The 17,834-nt window shown below is 39.3% G+C and overlaps 2 protein-coding genes across 4 annotated transcripts in view; one reads left to right on the plus strand and one right to left on the minus strand.

The window, feature by feature from the left end:
* The window catches only part of zormin, a 124,622-nt gene extending 118,427 nt beyond the window's left edge, over positions 1-6,195 (minus strand). The window contains exons 1-2 of one of the 3 annotated variants that reach the window (XM_072296800.1): positions 5,761-6,195; positions 4,483-4,676 (exon numbers count right to left, since the gene is read on the minus strand). In XM_072296800.1, coding sequence (XP_072152901.1) covers positions 4,483-4,590 — 108 coding nt within the window. In that variant the 5' untranslated portion in view covers positions 4,591-4,676; positions 5,761-6,195. Of the gene's footprint in view, positions 1-4,482; positions 4,677-5,563 lie in introns of all 3 variants that reach the window. The other 2 variants (XM_072296798.1, XM_072296799.1) reach the window with 2 other exon arrangements.
* A 2,140-nt stretch (positions 6,196-8,335) lies between these two features.
* LOC109030442 (uncharacterized) lies at positions 8,336-17,499 on the plus strand. Its single transcript, XM_072296804.1, is given in 3 exon segments — positions 8,336-8,533; positions 13,782-14,774; positions 14,777-17,499. Coding segments are annotated over 2 exon segments (1,800 nt in total). The 5' UTR covers positions 8,336-8,533; positions 13,782-13,795; the 3' UTR covers positions 15,598-17,499.
* Positions 17,500-17,834: the final 335 nt, after the last annotated feature.

The raw sequence follows: 17,834 nt of genomic DNA on the forward strand, positions 1-17,834 counted from the left end.
GCCGGGTCGCGGCTACCCGGCCGGCCACGCGGCGCGGCGTCTTCGGCGAAAACGTTGCAACACGCTTTGACGTCTGCTTCCGATTTGAGTCCGCCACTTTGCCCCATTTCCGCACATCTGGAAGACATTTCCCACTTTCCGTTGAAAAAAAGGCCTTAGCGCGTTTAAAGGTCTCGTCAACCCGTGCGTGCGGTGCTTAAAAAGCAAAAAATGTATATGAAATCAATCAAAAGTGTCTTGAAAACGGTTGAATCAGAAGCCGCACTCCAAAACTCGACAAAATATTATGCGGAAGCCACATTTCGAGATAGGGCTCAGAAAAAATTAGACACTCTTTCTAGTCTCCTAGTGACGGTAAAGACTTTAGCAGGACTTCACCACTCAGAATTAAATTATATTTCTTTTGGATAGATGTATCAGGGCCGGATTTGCCTTTTGAGCGAGGCGCGCGCCTTGGGGCCCGCACTACAAGGCGAGGGGCAGGGGCCTGCACTGCAAAGTTTTCCCGCCTTCTAACTCCGGCATATACTTTTTAATTTTTCCTTAACCATGGTATTTCCCGTTGTTTCCTATTGGCTTACAGTTAATGCTGCGAGGGGCCCGGCCCTCTTACTCCCCATCGTCGCGCCTCTAAATCTGTGCGGGAAATACTCCTCAAATCGCGATTTAGAGGAGTTGAAATTTAAAATTTTATCGAGCCCGAAGTAAAAACATCACTAAACGAACTCCCTTCTTCGTTGAGTTGCATACACTTTTAGGTAGCCTGATGTGGAAGCGGAAGAAGAGTCAACGTTGAAAATGAAAACATCGAGCAAAAATTTCACAAATGAGCACAAATAATTGTGGTTCTTGTGAGATTCACAATGAAATTCCTCAAAATGCACTGCAAAAAAAGAAAATACATCTAGAGTCCAGACTCTCTTAAAAACATCGACAAGAAAAAGTACTCTTGATTCAATCAGAATCTAGCTTAAATCAAGAACCAAGCCTCTTAATTCAAGCGGATTTCGTTTTGTTTCAAGCAAAAATCCGATTGAGTCAAGAGTATTTTTTCTTGTCAACGTTTTCAAGAGTCTGGACTCTAGATCCAATGTGTTCTTTTTTCCAGTGTGGAGTTTAATTCTGCAAACAGAGCCAGAGGGGAGAGAAATTTTTTGGTGGGGGGGGGGAGGGTTGGTCCTAGAGTTACCGGTGACCCGGAAAAGCACAAGGAGACGAGTCTGCTCAATTGGCATTACTGACAACCATATGAATAATAATAATGGTAAAAAAGAAGAAAAAAATTGCGACGTGTTTAATTGGTAGTTTCACGCGTCGTAAATTTTTTCCCGTTGGGAATTGCGTGAAGCACTCTAGTAGGTTCAGTAAACTTTTCTTGGCGTGACCCGACAAGTCCACGGGGCCCGGCGCGGCGCGACGCGGCGGCCCAGTCGAGTCTCCATGTGGGGATCATGCATGGTCGCGCGGTGGTACCGAATACCGGTATTTAGCTCGGCTCCATAAACAGATGTACCGTAATTACGCAAACTGGGGCTCCCCGAGGGGGAGGAGAGGACTCGAAATCGGTGGGCAGCTAAAAAAGCGCCGCGCCGCTCGATTCCGGCACCGGAGTCTCGGAATTCACTCCGGAAGGGCTTTGGCCCCGGTCAAGCGATTCCGGTTGAGGCAGAGGCGCGATTAAGAGAAAAGTGAGAACATCAAGCGGTGGAAGGTCACCATTGCCGCTTGGATCGGATTTAAATCTTCACCTTCCGGCCAAATTATTACAAGCACCGTGCAATATGTACAACACTGAAAGAAAAATCTCGGTGTATTTACTAAGAAAAGGGTATAAAATTACCAAGAATTCAGGGTTCTATTTGATCCCAGTTTTTTCTTAGTAAAATTACCATTTATGGAATTGGTAATTTTACCGAGAAATCTCGGTAAAATTAGTGAACTTTCTCGGTAATTTTACCGGACCTTGGTAAAAACGCCAATATTTTTTATCGACTGTGGTAGATTTACCGAGATAAAATGGCAAAGTTACCTGGAATTGATAACCAATAAAGTGGTATTCTTACCTGAAAAAACAGTAAAAATACCGGTTTTTAGGTAAGCTTACTAGTCTGTCTTGGTAAAATTACCAATAATTGGTAAAAAAGTGAGATAGTAAAGGTACTAACGGACCGTGGTAAAAACGCAGAGAATTTTTTTTCAGTGAATGTTTGAACCAAATATTTCAAAATTTGACCAGAGATTGATCCAAAGAAAATTGCAATTATTTGAGCAGGAGTAAAAAGAGTAGGGCACACGTTTACGAAGAAAGTACACACGCCTTCCTTATTTCGTCACCTTCCGGCCAAAGTATCACAAGCGCCATGCGACGTTTTTAAATTTCCGCCGCCATTTTATTTTTTTACAGAGAAATTGTCGGTTGAATGTGTTCGAAAATTTCACTGAATCGTATCGGCAGCGTGAAGAAAATTCGGTGAAATTTCAAACCGATTCAACTAAAAATTTCTCCGTAAAAAAATAAAATGGAGGCGGAAATTTTTAAACGTCGCATGGCGCTTGTGATACTTTGCCCGGAAGACGTGACGAAATAATGAAGGCGTGTGTACTTTCTTTGTATGCTTGTGACCTATACCTTTTTAAGCCTCGTCGAACTTTGATTTAGTTGGTCCGATCATTGTAAATTGATGACAAAAGTGCGAAACCACGTATTTGCTGCGGTGTTTTAAAATGTCCGCTCCATTTTTCGCAAATATTTACTCTAATTATACTTTAAGTTTGTCTACTTCTCAAAGTCCTACCCTCAGACATTTGTCTAATGCAGTCACAGCGCATCTGTAATTGTGTGCTTACCCAAAGTGGCAAGAACCCAACAACGGCAAGAACATTCTTCGATTGTCACAAGAAACATTTTTGAAGCTCTAGGAATAAAATTACCAGCAGCGATCATTTTTTGTATGTAGGTAAAATGAAGATGCTTACTTTTCTCGTTTTTACACTCTGTCAGATTCAAAAGCAATGTAAACAAGAAAAAATTCACTTTTTGCTTGGTTATACGGTAATGGGTTGAAATCACCATTCTTATTGATAAGTTTTAGACGTGTAAAAATCTTCATACTGGGACAAAAGTTCATCCACTTTCGTTTTAAATCCGCTGGCATCCTGAAGTAAAGTTCATCCTGATCAAAGCCACACGTGTTGTTTCTTACTCACAGTCTGCCTCAAGACGAAGCGAGAGGAGGAGGATTTTAAGGCATTCGCGCCAGAGAAAACAACTCAGTAGCCATGTTTACAAACAGTTCACTTTGACGGGAAAAATAAACCAACACCAAGAATTTGATGATCAGAGTGGCGTTGTCACTTTAGTCGGTTAAATTTGACTGATTTACATAATTTCTAATGGAGAAAGAACAAGAAATATTCGCAAATTGGCAAAACGGGTTTTGCAAATTGACGCATGGAAAGTTATTCATACGTACAAAACACGTACTAGCAGGTTGATACGAGTCTTAATTTGACGAAAGTTCATGCAGGTGTTTACAAGACATGGCTTGCTAACCTTACTCCATGATATAAAATCGTATAAGTAACGCGTTACGAATAACGCCCGAGGCGCGTTAGCCCCCTAGTAATTTTGAAAATGGCTGAGTTGTATATACTCGAAACATTTTGGTAGTCCGTAAAATGGAAAAATTGTGGTTCGCACTTAAAGAGGTAAAGTCTCATTCCTAAATTTTTAGCGATCTGGATACTTGAAGGTACAAAAAAAATTGCGTCGATTTTTAATGTTGTATCGTTGTGAAGATTCATTTTTTTAAAAGGAATAGAAGAGGGGACAGAAAAGAAAGAGGTATTAGTGAAGTAGAATGGGTTGATTTTTGCAAGATTGTAAAAATAAACCCATACACCAGAGGCCATTCACACACCTGGAAGAAAAAAAAAAATACGAAGAAGAGAATGAAAGAGAGGTCAGGTTCCTGCATTTTTTTTCTGCATTCTCTTTTTTTCTCCATTGCAAATTGGTAATGATGATCTTCCAAATCCAATAAAACGAGGTGAGTCGTGAAAGGCCGTCATTAAGTTCATTGATCTTTCAGGTTCGCATGTGTGACAAGTCTGAAAGTACACGCGGCCTTCCAAATGGGTTTCATACTCTCTTCATCAGAGAATTATCTCTCAAGCAGAATGGTACAACGCAGGGTGTATATTGCTGCGAAGGCGAAGAAACCCAAGGCGCCTTCATTTTGCCTGGATACATCACGGACATCCGTCGAGCAATATTAGTTGCATCCGAGTGTTACTATTTTCGTGAATACGTTGAAGAAATGACAAGAAACATTTCTTTACATACATTCCAAAAAAAATTAGGTATCATTTTTCAAACCCCACTTACACGAGACTTAAGTTGAGACATGAGGCTACTCAAAATAAATGAGTATAGTGTCTAAGGCAGCCATAGGTTTTTCTTTAACTGTAAAAGGCACTTACTTTAAGTAATGCGATGACGATGTTTGTGTCACCACTCTGAACAGCAATCGTGCTCACAGTAGTTGTTTGAGCCGTAGAAACAGCTGGTTTGTATCCGTTTTCGGCCATGGCACTTTATGGAGTTCACAAAACTGCTAGAAGCTCATGTGTATGCTTATCACAATCACTCACATCACAATCAGCGCGGTTAAATTCTAAGAGCAATCCATAATTAAGAAAGGTTGAGGTTGAGGACCAAATTACGTACGTAAGAACGGATCTTTGTAGGTGATGCCTTTCATAGTTTCATCCTTGGAACAGTCGTCACTGCTATAACGTAGGGCGTATCTTAATATCCACGTGACCCTTATTGTCTATATATCTCCATACTTTCCAAGGCTCATGTGAAATTGAAGATACGGCCTCACGCCAGAGGAGGGACGCAATGAGTAAATGGTTTTTCATGGAAATAAGAGTAATGGCACGTGGAACTTTAGGGGCAAAACACAAAAAATCTTTGAAAAGATGAACTTATTAGAGCACAGAACAAAACTGATTTCGTTTACATATCTCACCATGAACGAAAGAAAAAAAGCGAAAGAAAAGATAGAAAAAAGTCCTCTTTTTCAGTTTAGTAGATATTATAGTAAACGAGACAATTTTTCTGGGGTTGGAATTGGTGTTTAAAGGATTTTTAGTTTCCTTTTAGATACCCTTTACAATTTTTCGAGCTTCCACATATACTCGATGGAGTTCAAAAGGAAGGAGCCAATTTCTTTTAAAAAACAAGGAATCTATACTCATCGGTTGCTAAGCAGAACTTAGTGAACATCACTATCTACGCTGTTAATATTTCTCTTTAAATCGATTTCACCTTTAGGGAATCCGAAAGAAAGAGCCGACTGAACTTTTTATGCTCGTCTCTCTGAATTGGTTTGGCTTCGTTTTCATTCAGAAAAAGGGAAGCCAACTTATTAAATATTAAAAAAATGATGATTTTTACAGTTTATAGGACTTTTTTATGGCCACAGAGGCAGATACTAGACTATTTTAGTTTCGCACAATTAAAATTTCGAAAAAAAAAATTTCACAACAAGCAGACCTCTTGTTTCTCCAAGAATTTGATTCCTTTCAGTTAAACTCGATCCAATTTCAAAAACTAGTCACACTCACGTCATCATTCTCCCGTAACTCGCATACATACAAAGATCCGCGTACGTAAGCAAATTGGATCTAAAAAAAAAAAAAACTAAAGAAAAAAAAGCCGAAATTTCAATTTTTTTTTCAAAAACAAATTACGCGGGTTATCGCATCGAGTCGGGGTTTCGCGGGTCGAAAGCGGCGCGGCGCGGTGCGGTACGAGACTGGGTCGCGAGAGTTAAGGTTAGGTCGGAACTGAGCCCGCGACTCCCAATCAGCAAAACATTGACTCCCCCTTCCTAGGCGCTTGCCGCCTGCCTCCTTCTCGGGGGATTTCTGCTTTCTTTATTCTTTCGTGTGTTGCTCCGTGTGCCTCGAGTGGGGGCCCCGGGAGCTGTGCCCGGTCGGGAAATTAGTTCGCCCGACGACCAACCGCCGCGCTGCAGTTAGTCGCTTTCGCGCCCCAAGATCTCGTCGGTGCGACATCGTGCGTTGTTTCCCGTTTCTTACCATGAGGTTGCTTCTGTAATTAAAAGTTCGATTTGATATGTGCCTAACCCAGGAACTAAAAAAAAAAAAAAAAAAAAAAATGGAAATAAAAAATATCGATGACGAAAGTGCGTAAGGTATCTCCAGGTTGCAACGCCGCAGACTTCCACCATACTTTACTTTTTATTCAACATGCTATTATTTTTCATCAAATTTTTATCAATGATATTTTTTCCACCCACTCCTTGTTAGTTTCTTTGATCTAAATTAAATTTTGCAATAAGGAACCACTGTCTCTGGCTCTCCCATAAATACACTTATCTGGATAGGGAAACCAATGACATGTATGTTGTTCCTATAATGGACCAGAAATAGTGGTTCCTTATTGCAAAATGTAATCCAGATCGAAAAAACTAACAAGAAGTGGGTGGAAGAAAATATCATTCAAAGTTCGTTCAGATTTTACATTGAAATTTGGAAATTAGAAAATCCATTATGGCCTAATTTTTCGACCTGCACGGTAATCCAGGATTGCGCGTAAGGTCTAAGAAATCATATGAAGATTGCGCGAAAAAGGCACAAGGATTGCGCGAACAATAACCTTAACATCTGCTACAGGAATGCGCGAATTTAAAATAAAGTTAATTTAAGTTAGAAGTTTGGCAAAACAGGAAACGGTTGGAAAACAAACGCATTTTTATGTCAACGCTAGTTAAGGTTAGTTTGTTGACAAGTTATCAATGTCTTACCTTCTGATGATAGATGAAGTGAATAGATTGAATAATGGTCGTGGGTATAAAGAATTTTTCTAACTTCTCGAGAGAAATATTTAATCGGCAGAAACGGGGCAACGTTGGAATGCTCATGCGGCGTCGAAACGCAACATAGGCCCTATAATTCGATGCCGCCATTATTCTAATGCGAGTTAGAATAATCGTGCCAAACACAGTGCGGCCAGCGTTAAACGTGTGCTAGCGCCTGCAAGACTTGAGGAATACTTCGCGCATTGCGCCAAACAGTGCGGTCGGCGCACAGCCCATATCAGCGCCTACAAGACTGCATGAATACTTCTCGCATTGCGCCAAACGCACCGCAGTCGGTCAGTTGGCGTGCGGAAACACATATTAGCGCTGCAAGACTATAGGAATGCTGTAGGACTGCGTGTATTCATTCTTGACTTTCTATTCCCGTTTTTACCATAATTAAAGGGCAAATATGTATCCTCATTGTAACGATTAAGAAACTCGGATGATATTTAATTTTTATTTTGGTTACATTAAATGAAAATAGAACAAACGAAAATACCGCGTCGAAATATTCGATACTTTTATTCGTATCATTATTCTTTTTTTATATCATTTACTTAGGTAAATTTGTAGAAACTTTTTAGAAAAACTGTGTGTAGCTCTTTAAAAAATATTTATTAAAAATGTAACATCAAATGCTGCACAACGTTGCAATCAGAGATAAATATACGCTTTCTTTTGAGTGCACCCGTCGGGTTTTGAATCCATTCATTACTTAAAAATCTTAATAGGGTTGTTCTACGATTTTTTACGTGTAGTTTTATTCAGTGGAAATACGTAATTGCGCTCTTTAGCCATTGGCACGGATTGCATTTCAAATTAATGACCGGTCGTCTAGCTTTTCTTTCGACATTTGTCTAATCTATCTTAGATGAGCTGAATGATATAATAATACAGCATTTGTCTAATTGATACCAGAACGAAATTTACATATGAAAAGCCACAATGCGAAACCACGTATCTTCATTGCGGTGCTTCTAAATCTCTGCTCCTATTTCCTACATATATATAGCTTTAAAATATCTACGGTTTATTCTGCTGATAGAGAAGAAAAATCAAATTTTCGATGAAAAAATAAAGTATGAGAAGAAATCTGTAACGTCGCAAACAGAGATAAGTGGTTTTGCACTTTGGCACTCGAAAACTAACACTGTAGCGGTATCTATCGGAGAATAAAAGCACTTTCGATTACGGAACGTGAGGCATCGCACCGTGGAGAGCCCATTATGACGTAAATTGCGTAGTTTGCTTATCGCAATGACTCACGGTATCATCTCCCTTCTCCCTTGCTCCACTCCAATGTGTTTGGCTTTGGAGCATGTTTACCAGATTGTGCAATTAAATAGGTATATTTTACATGGGTTTGAATGGGAAAAGTGCTGATTTTTTATGCATTATCTAGCAACGATGCTTTGGAGTGGATCTTCCGGCGCGTCCGCCGGCCGGCCGCGGGACCAGTTCGCAATTATTTTCATCTCGGATTCCCTGCATACCAGTCTGTCTGAATAATCGCTCCCGTTTAAAATTTGTATTCAATAAGTGAACAGTCCAAAAAGTGATTGTGTTAACTATGAGCATTTATTAAACATTTATTGTGCTTTTTTGTTTGTATACCACCCAATTCCTCCAGCACTTCAGTGAGTACTATAGTCTTAACTCTTAAGCGTATGCGCTTTGCAAAATTTGATTTAAAATTATTTTAATTCTTCAATAACTAATTAACTCACCTTTGATTCAATTATGTTTTGAAAACCCAACTTTTAACTGCCTGAAAACTGATTGCAGCATTGCTACCGGGTTCAGCTCCGAGGTGTTGATTTTTCCGCCATCAATATCCATTTCCCGGCTGAAGTATCTCAAGCGTCATGCTACGTTTCAAAATTTCTGCCGCCATTTTACTATTTTACAGAGAAATTATTGGTTGAGTCTGTTAGAAAATTTCACTAATTTTATCGGGAGCACAAAGAAAATTCATTGAAATTTTCGGACATCTTCGTTGAACAATTTCTCTGTAAAAAAATAAAATGGCAGTGGAAATTTTGGAACGTCGCATGACGCTTATGATACTTTGGCCGGAGGTTGACGATGTGTTGATTCGGTTCTGCTTATTTTGTTCTTTACGACATGAGAATCGTAAGTACATTGATGCTCTGGGGATCATGATTCATGATTGTGGCGTGTGTCGTTAATTGAGAGACCGAAAATGAAGTGTTCTTGCGTTTCAATGAGTGCAATGAGTGTTTAAAACTTAAAAAAATTTGATTGTATTAAGTGATGAATCATCATCCAACCATAATTGCTTAATCGTTTGTGAACGTATAAGCTGAGGTGGCTTATATTTGCTAGACTCTTGATAAGCACTCGGGGACCTGTCATAACATTATTTTGACGCATGCCGATTTTTACACACTTCTTATCTATTGTCATGATATGAGTGTCTCTGCTATTCTTTGTCGGTAATCACTATTATCATGTCAAAGGCTAAATTTTAATAACATCAAACTGAATGACAATATTTCAAAATCGTTTTTTTACATTCATTTTTTTAAAATCAATTAATATTATGGCTTTCAATTTTTACCAATAATCGTTACGCAAAATAGAATGCCGCATTTTGAGATAGGCACGAGTTTCCAGAGCTAAGTCATCGATACACTACTGAGGACAAGGGTCAAAAAAGTCAGTGACCTGTGACACAGAGATGAACGTTAACGGGTCGATCAAAATAATTTATAATCAGTGCCTAAATAAACAAATAAACTTACATCTTACTATTTGTATGAGCTGAGACCAACTGATATTTAAATGCCAATCGGCTTCAATAGAATGGGGCACATCGCGTTTTGTGAGGGAAGGCACTACTTGTCCGCAGAAGAGTACAATTAGGTATATCTCAAATTTACATATCCATTAATATATTTTTTTATAGCTCCATACTTATACGAAAAAAGTACACGCTGCCTTGATATTATCTCTAATAAGATGGTTACTGGTAAAATCTGATAGAAAATTTTCAAAAAAGTATCTTTAAAAATAAGCGATAGAAAATGTGCTGAATTTTGTTCCCTTAAATTCATCCTACTTACCAATGGGATCTTCAAAGGCCCTAAAAAAAGGTCAAAATACACTTACCGTGAACGGAGAAAATCGATCGTGCAGATAAAAATCTGCCCGTCATACGAAGATATGAGTTCGTAAAATTGAAAAATAATTTAGCAGTTACAAAATGCTCCAAATTATTTCACGTCTTATTACTGTAAAACGATAGGTACTGCATATTTCGCACAAAGATTACATAACATGTAAGTACAAATAAATAAATAGTGCATAACTTCTTTCCGTGTAATTTTAACGTAAAGGTTGCGAGTCATTACGCACTTATTCGGAGATTCCGCGCTGTAATATTTTCTTTGTAAGTTCTCAATTCAGAAAAAGTAATTTTCAAGAACAGATTAGCTGTAACATCTACCCAAAAGTAAATCATACATTTTAACAAAAGCTGAGCAAAACCTGAAATTTTTTTGCACCTGAGTTACTTCTTTACGCATTAAAGTTTTTCATCGTTCAACTTCAAAATCACATGGCGATGGCGAAACTACCAAAGCACGCATCTCGTTTGCGGATGTTTAAAAATCTCTCCTCCTATTTTGTTTTTTCAGAAAAGAACAAAGTAAAATCATTCCTTGTAAGTTTCTCAGGACTTGCTTCGCACAGAGATGAAAAACACGGTATTTTATAAAAATTGACATTGCGTGGTTTTCCCATTAAAAAATGAAGTATGACGGGAAGTTTGCGACGCCGTAAACCGAGATACGTGGTTAGGGAGCTTCACCATCGATGGGTAACTAAGCATTATGTTACAATAAGGGATATTTTTCAAGTTATCGCGCCTCTAGACCAATTATTATTATGGAACATTTTCGGGAATAACGAAGAAGATTTACCTCAGTGATGCGAAATATTCACTCATGCTTCTATAGATTAACCGACACTAATATGGAACATTATTTGAAATACTTTTGAATTTCAGGAGAGAAAATTCATCTGTTTCTTATTTTATTTTACTTCATTTTTTTTTCAATATGGGTGTCGTTTTTTTTTCAACGATGAGAAAAGGATGATAATTTAAAAACTTTTTAAGCGTGAGCATGACATGTTCTTTGTAGCAAGCCGAGTAATTGGACTGCGCAGTGCAGAAAGGAACCAAGCCACATCAGCCATTGTCAAATTTAACTGGGCAGTTTAATTTTTTTTACAAGAGAACGTTTGTGCAGATTCCCTTGGAAATTTTAAGAAATTTGCTTCGTACTATGCTGTTCACTGAAATTTGCTCAAAAATCCGCACAACACTTTACATGTAAAAACCCTGATAAAAATTGGCTGTAGAATCTGTGTTCCAAAATACCATAGACCTACAGCCGGCTGTAAGATTTCCAATAGCTTCTATAGCCGGCAACACAATTTCTTATAGCCTTTTATAGCCGATAGCGATTAAGCAACAGCCTGGCGATAAAGTGTGTGCTAAACGTTACTAGTTACGGATGCTAGGACTTGGTAAGTTTTTGGACTACTGCTCTCTTATTGGGCCGTAGTATCTTGATTTATTTTGCGAGGAAAGCTCCGGACTTTTGAAGGATGTCTGCCATTCCTAATATGTTGGAGCGCCTTCAATTTCGTATGATACTGTGCAATATTTCTGGTGTGAAATAGTTGCTTCAAGCGCCGTGGTACGCTGCGCGGCGGGCGGGCAGCCAGCGCACTGGCGCCTACAAACCTAACAGGGATACTTCACGCATTGCGCAATGCGTGAAGTATCCCTGTTAGGTTTGTAGGCGCCAGTGCGCCGCCGCTCCGCTTTGTGTTAGCCTCTAATATTCAGGGTGAGCGAAAAGTCCCCGACCCCCCTCTAACTTTTGAACGAATTGAGCTAAGGAAATGAAACTTTGGGAATGTTCCTATCTCAAAGGGGACCATCTTTTGAGGGGGTCAAAATTTTGGTCCCCCCCTCAGGGGGGACAGGGGCCCCCAACTTTTTTTCTTCAAATAGCAACCCCTATCTTGTGATACCTCATTCGAAAGAGCATAAAAAACTAAGAATTTTGGCGCAAACCGCAGATCAATATCTCAATTTTTGACCGAGTTATGATAGGTCAAAGGTCAAATTTTACCTATTTTCAAAAAATCATAACTCCGGTTCAAATTATCGTAAAGAAAAAAATAAAACGGGAAAATTTACCAAATTGTGTTCGCTTTTACGTAACAATTGCAGAAATCACTTCGATTTAATTTTAAGGGGGGGGCTCGGACCCCCAAATACGTCAATTCAAAGGTCATTCAATTTTCCCGCGAAATAAGCCAATTTCCTCTGGATTTGCCTCCACATTATCTCAGTAAGGTCAAAATCAGTTCAACATTACGTTGGAAGTCCCCAAATTTCGGGAAAAGTTAAAAAAACGAAATTTAAGGTGATTAAATTTGACCGTTTAAATTTCGTTTTTTTAACTTTTCCCGAAATTTGGGGACTTTCCAACGTAATTTTGAACTGATTTTGACCTTACTGAGATAATGTGGAGGCAATTCCAGAGGAAATTGGCTTATTTCGTGGGAAAATTGAATGACCTTTGAATTGACGTATTTGGGGGTCCGAGCCCCCCCCCCTTAAAATTAAATCAAAGTGATTTCTGCAATTGTTACGTAAAAGCGAACACAATTTGGTAAATTTTCCCGTTTTATTTTTTTCTTTACGATAATTTGAACTGGAGTTATGATTTTTTGAAAATAGGTAAAATTTGACCTTTGACCTATCATAACTCGGTCAAAAATTGAGATATTGATCTGCGGTTTGCGCCAAAATTCTTAGTTTTTTATGTTCTTTCGAATGAGGTATCACAAGATAGGGGTTGCTATTTGAAAAAAAAAAGTTGGGAGGCCCTGTCCCCCCCTGAGGGGGGGAAAAATTTTGACCCCCTCAAAAGATGGTCCCCTTTGAGGTAGGAACATTCCCAAAGTTTCATTTCCTTAGCTCAATTCGTTCAAAAGTTAGAGGGGGGGTCGGGGACTTTTCGCTCACTGTTTAATCTCGTGCGTGGAGTCAGCGTTTTTCAACTCATGACTTTAAAATGTTTGCACACTATGGATTATTCTCATTTTAATTGATGAAAACAAAAATGTAGTAAAGGAAAATATAATGTGCGTTTTGTAAATATTAAGGCGTTCCCGTACAAACTTAAGGATTTGCAAAGCAAACGAATTTCTACACAATTTCTTATAGCCTTTTATAGCCGATGGCGAAATAGCAAGAGCCAGGCGATAAAGTATAAAGCCCGGCGATGGGAACTATATAGCCCGGCTGCATAATTTCTTATCGCTTCGCGTAGCCCGGCCGTATGATTTTTTCCACTTTCTACAGCCAGCTATATGATTTTCTATTGCCTTCTTCAGTCGGCTATAAGAACTCCCATGGTATTTTGAAACGCAGGTCTCTCTTATCGCCAATTTTTACCAGGGAAATTAAACTACCCAATTAAATTTGGCGATAGCTGATGTGGTTTGGTTCTTTTCTGCTTAACGCGGTCCAATTGCCGGGCTTGGAGGACAAGATCCTTAAGTGCAGTTTTTGAAAAAATTACGATATCGGTGATTTCAAGTGAAACTAGTCTTAATAAATTTTCTGTGAAAAATTCGCTTCTAAATTCAAATTTTTAGCATCGAAAAGTCAGTTAGAACTTTCTTCCCGCCATAAGGATCCAAGTAATTTCGAAACTTCAAACACGTATTTCTCGAAATAGCAAAAACTGCACGTATGCGCCATGTCCTCCAAGCCCCTCAAGTATTGATTTTTGAAGTACAGTGTGTTTCTAATAAGCTTATTTTTCTTTGTTCAAGGAAGTTGCCGAAGCATGGAGTACTGGACAACGGTGGGGACGGCAATTGCCGGTCTGATGATCGCCCGGACGATGTTCCAAGAGTATCTGCCTCAGAGGTTCCGCAGCTTTTTCGCGAGGTTCATCAACCGATTCATCGGGTTCTTCTCTCCACACATAGAAATCACTTTTCAGGAGCTCACAGGAGAGCGCCTCAAACGCAGTGAAGCCTACAGCGCCATTCAAAGCTACCTCAGTGCAGAGTGTTGCGCCTCAGCGAAACGCCTCAAAGCCGACATCTTCAAAGGCAGCCAGTCCATCATCCTCTCCATGGACGACCACGAGGAGGTCTACGACGTCTTCCAAGGCATCAGAGTGATGTGGTTCTCGTGCAAGACCACCCCCAAAAACCCGTCCGTTTCCTTCTACCCCTCCGAAACAGAGCGGAGGTATTTCACCCTGACGTTCCACAGAGATCACCGGGACACCATCACCAAATCCTACATCCCTTACGTCCTGGAGGAGGGCAAAGCAATCGCGTTCAAGAACCGGCAGAGGAAGCTCTACACGAACAACCCGAGTTCAAACTGGTACTCTTACAAGCCCCTGAAATGGAGCCACGTTCCTTTCGAGCATCCCGCAAGTTTCGACACCCTCGCGATGCCAAAGAAAGAGAAGGAGTCCATCAAGAAAGACCTCTTGAAGTTCAGTAAAGGGCAGGAGTATTACAATAAGATCGGGAAGCCGTGGAAGAGGGGGTATCTCCTGTACGGCCCTCCAGGGACCGGGAAGTCAACGATGATCGCAGCGATGGCCAATTTCTTGAGCTACGATGTGTACGATCTTGAACTTACCACTGTCAAAGACAACTCCGAGTTGAGGAAGCTGTTGATCGAGACAACTAGCAAGTCTATCATAGTGGTTGAAGACATCGATTGCTCGCTTCACCTCACCGGGCAAAGGGCGAAGAAGGAGGAGGAAAAAGTTGAAGAGGAAGAAGAGGACCCAGACAAGAAGGTTATCAAAGAGATGGAGAGGAGGCTAAGAGTGACAGCAAAGTGACTTTGTCTGGTCTCTTGAACTTCATCGACGGGATTTGGTCGGCTTGCGGCGGGGAGAGGATCATAGTTTTCACGACGAATTATGTCGATAAACTTGACCCGGCTTTGATCAGGAGAGGGAGGATGGACAGGCACATCGAGATGTCGTACTGTTGCTACGAGGCGTTTCAATTGCTCGCTAAAAATTACCTAGGCGTTGAAGATCATGAATTGTTTGTGAGGATTGAGAAGTTGCTTAGCGAGACGAAGATGACGCCAGCTGATGTTGCGGAGCATCTGATGCCGAAATCCGATGACGATGATGCGAAAGGGTGCTTGATGGACTTGGTCGAGGCCCTTGAAACCGCCAATATTGATCAGGCTAAAAATGAGGAGAAGGAGGAGAAGAAGGAGGAGAAGAAGGAGGAGAAGAAGGAGGAGAAGAAGGAGGAGAAGAAGGAGGAGAAGAAGGAGGAGAAGGAGGAGGAGGAGGAGGAGGAGCTGGAGCAGTGGATAATAGAGAATAATAGGGCATGTGAGGAGAAGAAGGAGGAGAAGAAGGAGGAGAAGAAGGAGGAGAAGAAGGAGGAGAAGAAGGAGGAGGAGGAGGAGGAGGAGGAGGAGCTGGAGCAGTGGATAATTGGGAATAATAGGGGATGTGCGAAGAAGAAGGAGAAGAAGAGGGAGGAGAAGAAGGAGGAGGAGGAGGAGGAGGAGGAGGAGCTGGAGCAGTGGATAATAAAGGATAATTGCTACTTGGCAAAAAAAAAAGGGGGAAACAGGGAGCAGAAACATTAGTTTAAGAGATTGTCGGATTTTAACAGGATAAGCCTGACTACATTTCGTGTTGCATTTTCTTTCATTTCTCAGGTACTTCTTTTAAACATGAAAAATATGAAAAAGTATACCGAAACACGCATATTGTTGAATAAGGTTTAATGGCTTGGATGCATTTCGAGCTTAGCTCATCTTCAGCAAGCACTTAAAACGAAACACAGAAACAAGTTAATCACAGTAAAGAATTGTCACAATGCATGATGGAGAAAAATATCGAGAGGCAAAGCGAACTAAAAACTTGGGAACTGATCAAAAATGAAAAAATGTTAAAAAATGTTAAAAATGTTTAAAAACCAATGGAAATAGCTGATAGAGTTAGCAGAAAAATATAGTAAACAAAATGAAGTATAGAGTGAAAGACGCTAAATATACGCTTTCGGTATACTTTTTCATATTTTTCATGTTTATCATAACAGCACGCGAGATGCATTTTTCCAGTTACTTTTTTTAACCGAAAATTTAACAGAATAATGCCTTAGACCCTTTCTGTGAGGCAGGGACATTAATAAGGCCTCTAATTGGGCCCTATTTGAATTTCCTCAACTTTATGATTTTTCCCCATCGAAAGTTTATATTTTACGAAATTCAGCATGATTAGATCATTTTGGACTCTTCGGGTCTAATACGGGTCTAAACATGGGCTCCGTGAAAAATGTGCGGTAAAATAGTTAAGTAATGGAATGCCATCAGAAAATATGAGGGTCTCTTCAGTTGATTTGTAAATAAAAAAAAAGTTCTAAAAAGTTCTAAAAAAAAAAAGTTCTAAAAAAAGTTCTAAAAAAAGTTTCTAAAAAAAGTTACGTATAGTTACATATATAGTATATTATAGTTGCATATAGTTACATAAAGTTTATAACTTGGTGACTTTGGTCCGCTTAGCTATACTCTTCGATGTGTTAAAAAAAAAAAACGGATTATAAACATTGAGGATTATTATGATCCTCGAGGACTTTAATGTATCCTTTAGTTTATTGCAAGATTATGCATATTGTATCTATTTTACTAGTGACCTAATAACAATTAGGCCTGTTCATGGATTCAGGCCTAATTGTTATTCATTCACTTTGAATACTAATTTATGTATGATTTGATTTAAAAATTTTGCAACATCACTTTCAATTTGTGTCCGTAATGATAACAAGCAATCGCAAAATTGCAGCAAAAAGTTGATTGACTGGGGTACGGGGTGGATCGTACGAACTGCGTGAAAAAGTCCTCAACAGCGCGATTGCGATTAAAATCATGATAAAATAACCGCGTTAAAGACATTATGAAACTAGTGAGAATGCTCAGTAAATCTTCGTAGCTGAAATTGCTGTAACGCTGTGAGTTCCTATTGTTTTGCGGAAACGCGCAAAATTCATCACCATTATCTTATGTTTTGGTGTAATTTTTGGTGTTATTAACTTTTACCATCAATAGAACGATCAAACAGGTAACTGTATCGTTCTCTTATTTTAAAATGTAAGGTTATCTTAAAGTCGAAACACTTTTTGATCGCTCGTCGTTGTTGAAAACGAGCGATCTCTTGTTGCTACGGGTCCAGTGATTTTAAAAAAGTCGTATACCTAACTTCATAAGCGATTTTGTTTTTTGTGTATCTCCAATGGAGACTAAGCTCATTTTTAAGAGTGATAGAATGAGAACTGAAAATTTCAGAAAAATATTGTAAAAATAAATTCCTGAATTTTCGTATTTTTTAAAGGTGCTCTCCATAATTGTACGTGTTATATTATAAGGAAACCTTTCTACTTAATACTAATTACTTAAATCATTACCAATATGTTGTATTTTACTTTTTTAATAAATAATAAATTAGCTCTCTTGGCTTGAGGAGAAAAATTCAAGCTTCAAATCAAGTGTCATTTTGATGTGAAAATATTCACGCATTCCTCGCTTAAAAAGTGAACTCGCACCGCATTTTTCAAAGGAATAAAGTCATTCGGTCAATGCCTATTTTTATGATGAATAAAATACCATGAGTCAGAAAGGAGATAATTTGGCATTTGACGATGAAAAAAACCCCAACGTATTTCAATTTTATTGCAAAGAATTTCAGTAAGAGGAGCCCCTTCAATCTGTGAGTAGACAACATGCATAACATTCCAGCACAATAGCAATAATTACACTATGTAATCGGAATCTGTGCTACCTGGGCTGGGCATGTATGGCCGATCGGTTAACCTCATTGTTTAGAA

This window comes from Bemisia tabaci, chromosome 2, assembly GCF_918797505.1.
Source record: "Bemisia tabaci chromosome 2, PGI_BMITA_v3".
Lineage (NCBI taxonomy): Eukaryota > Metazoa > Arthropoda > Insecta > Hemiptera > Aleyrodidae > Bemisia > Bemisia tabaci.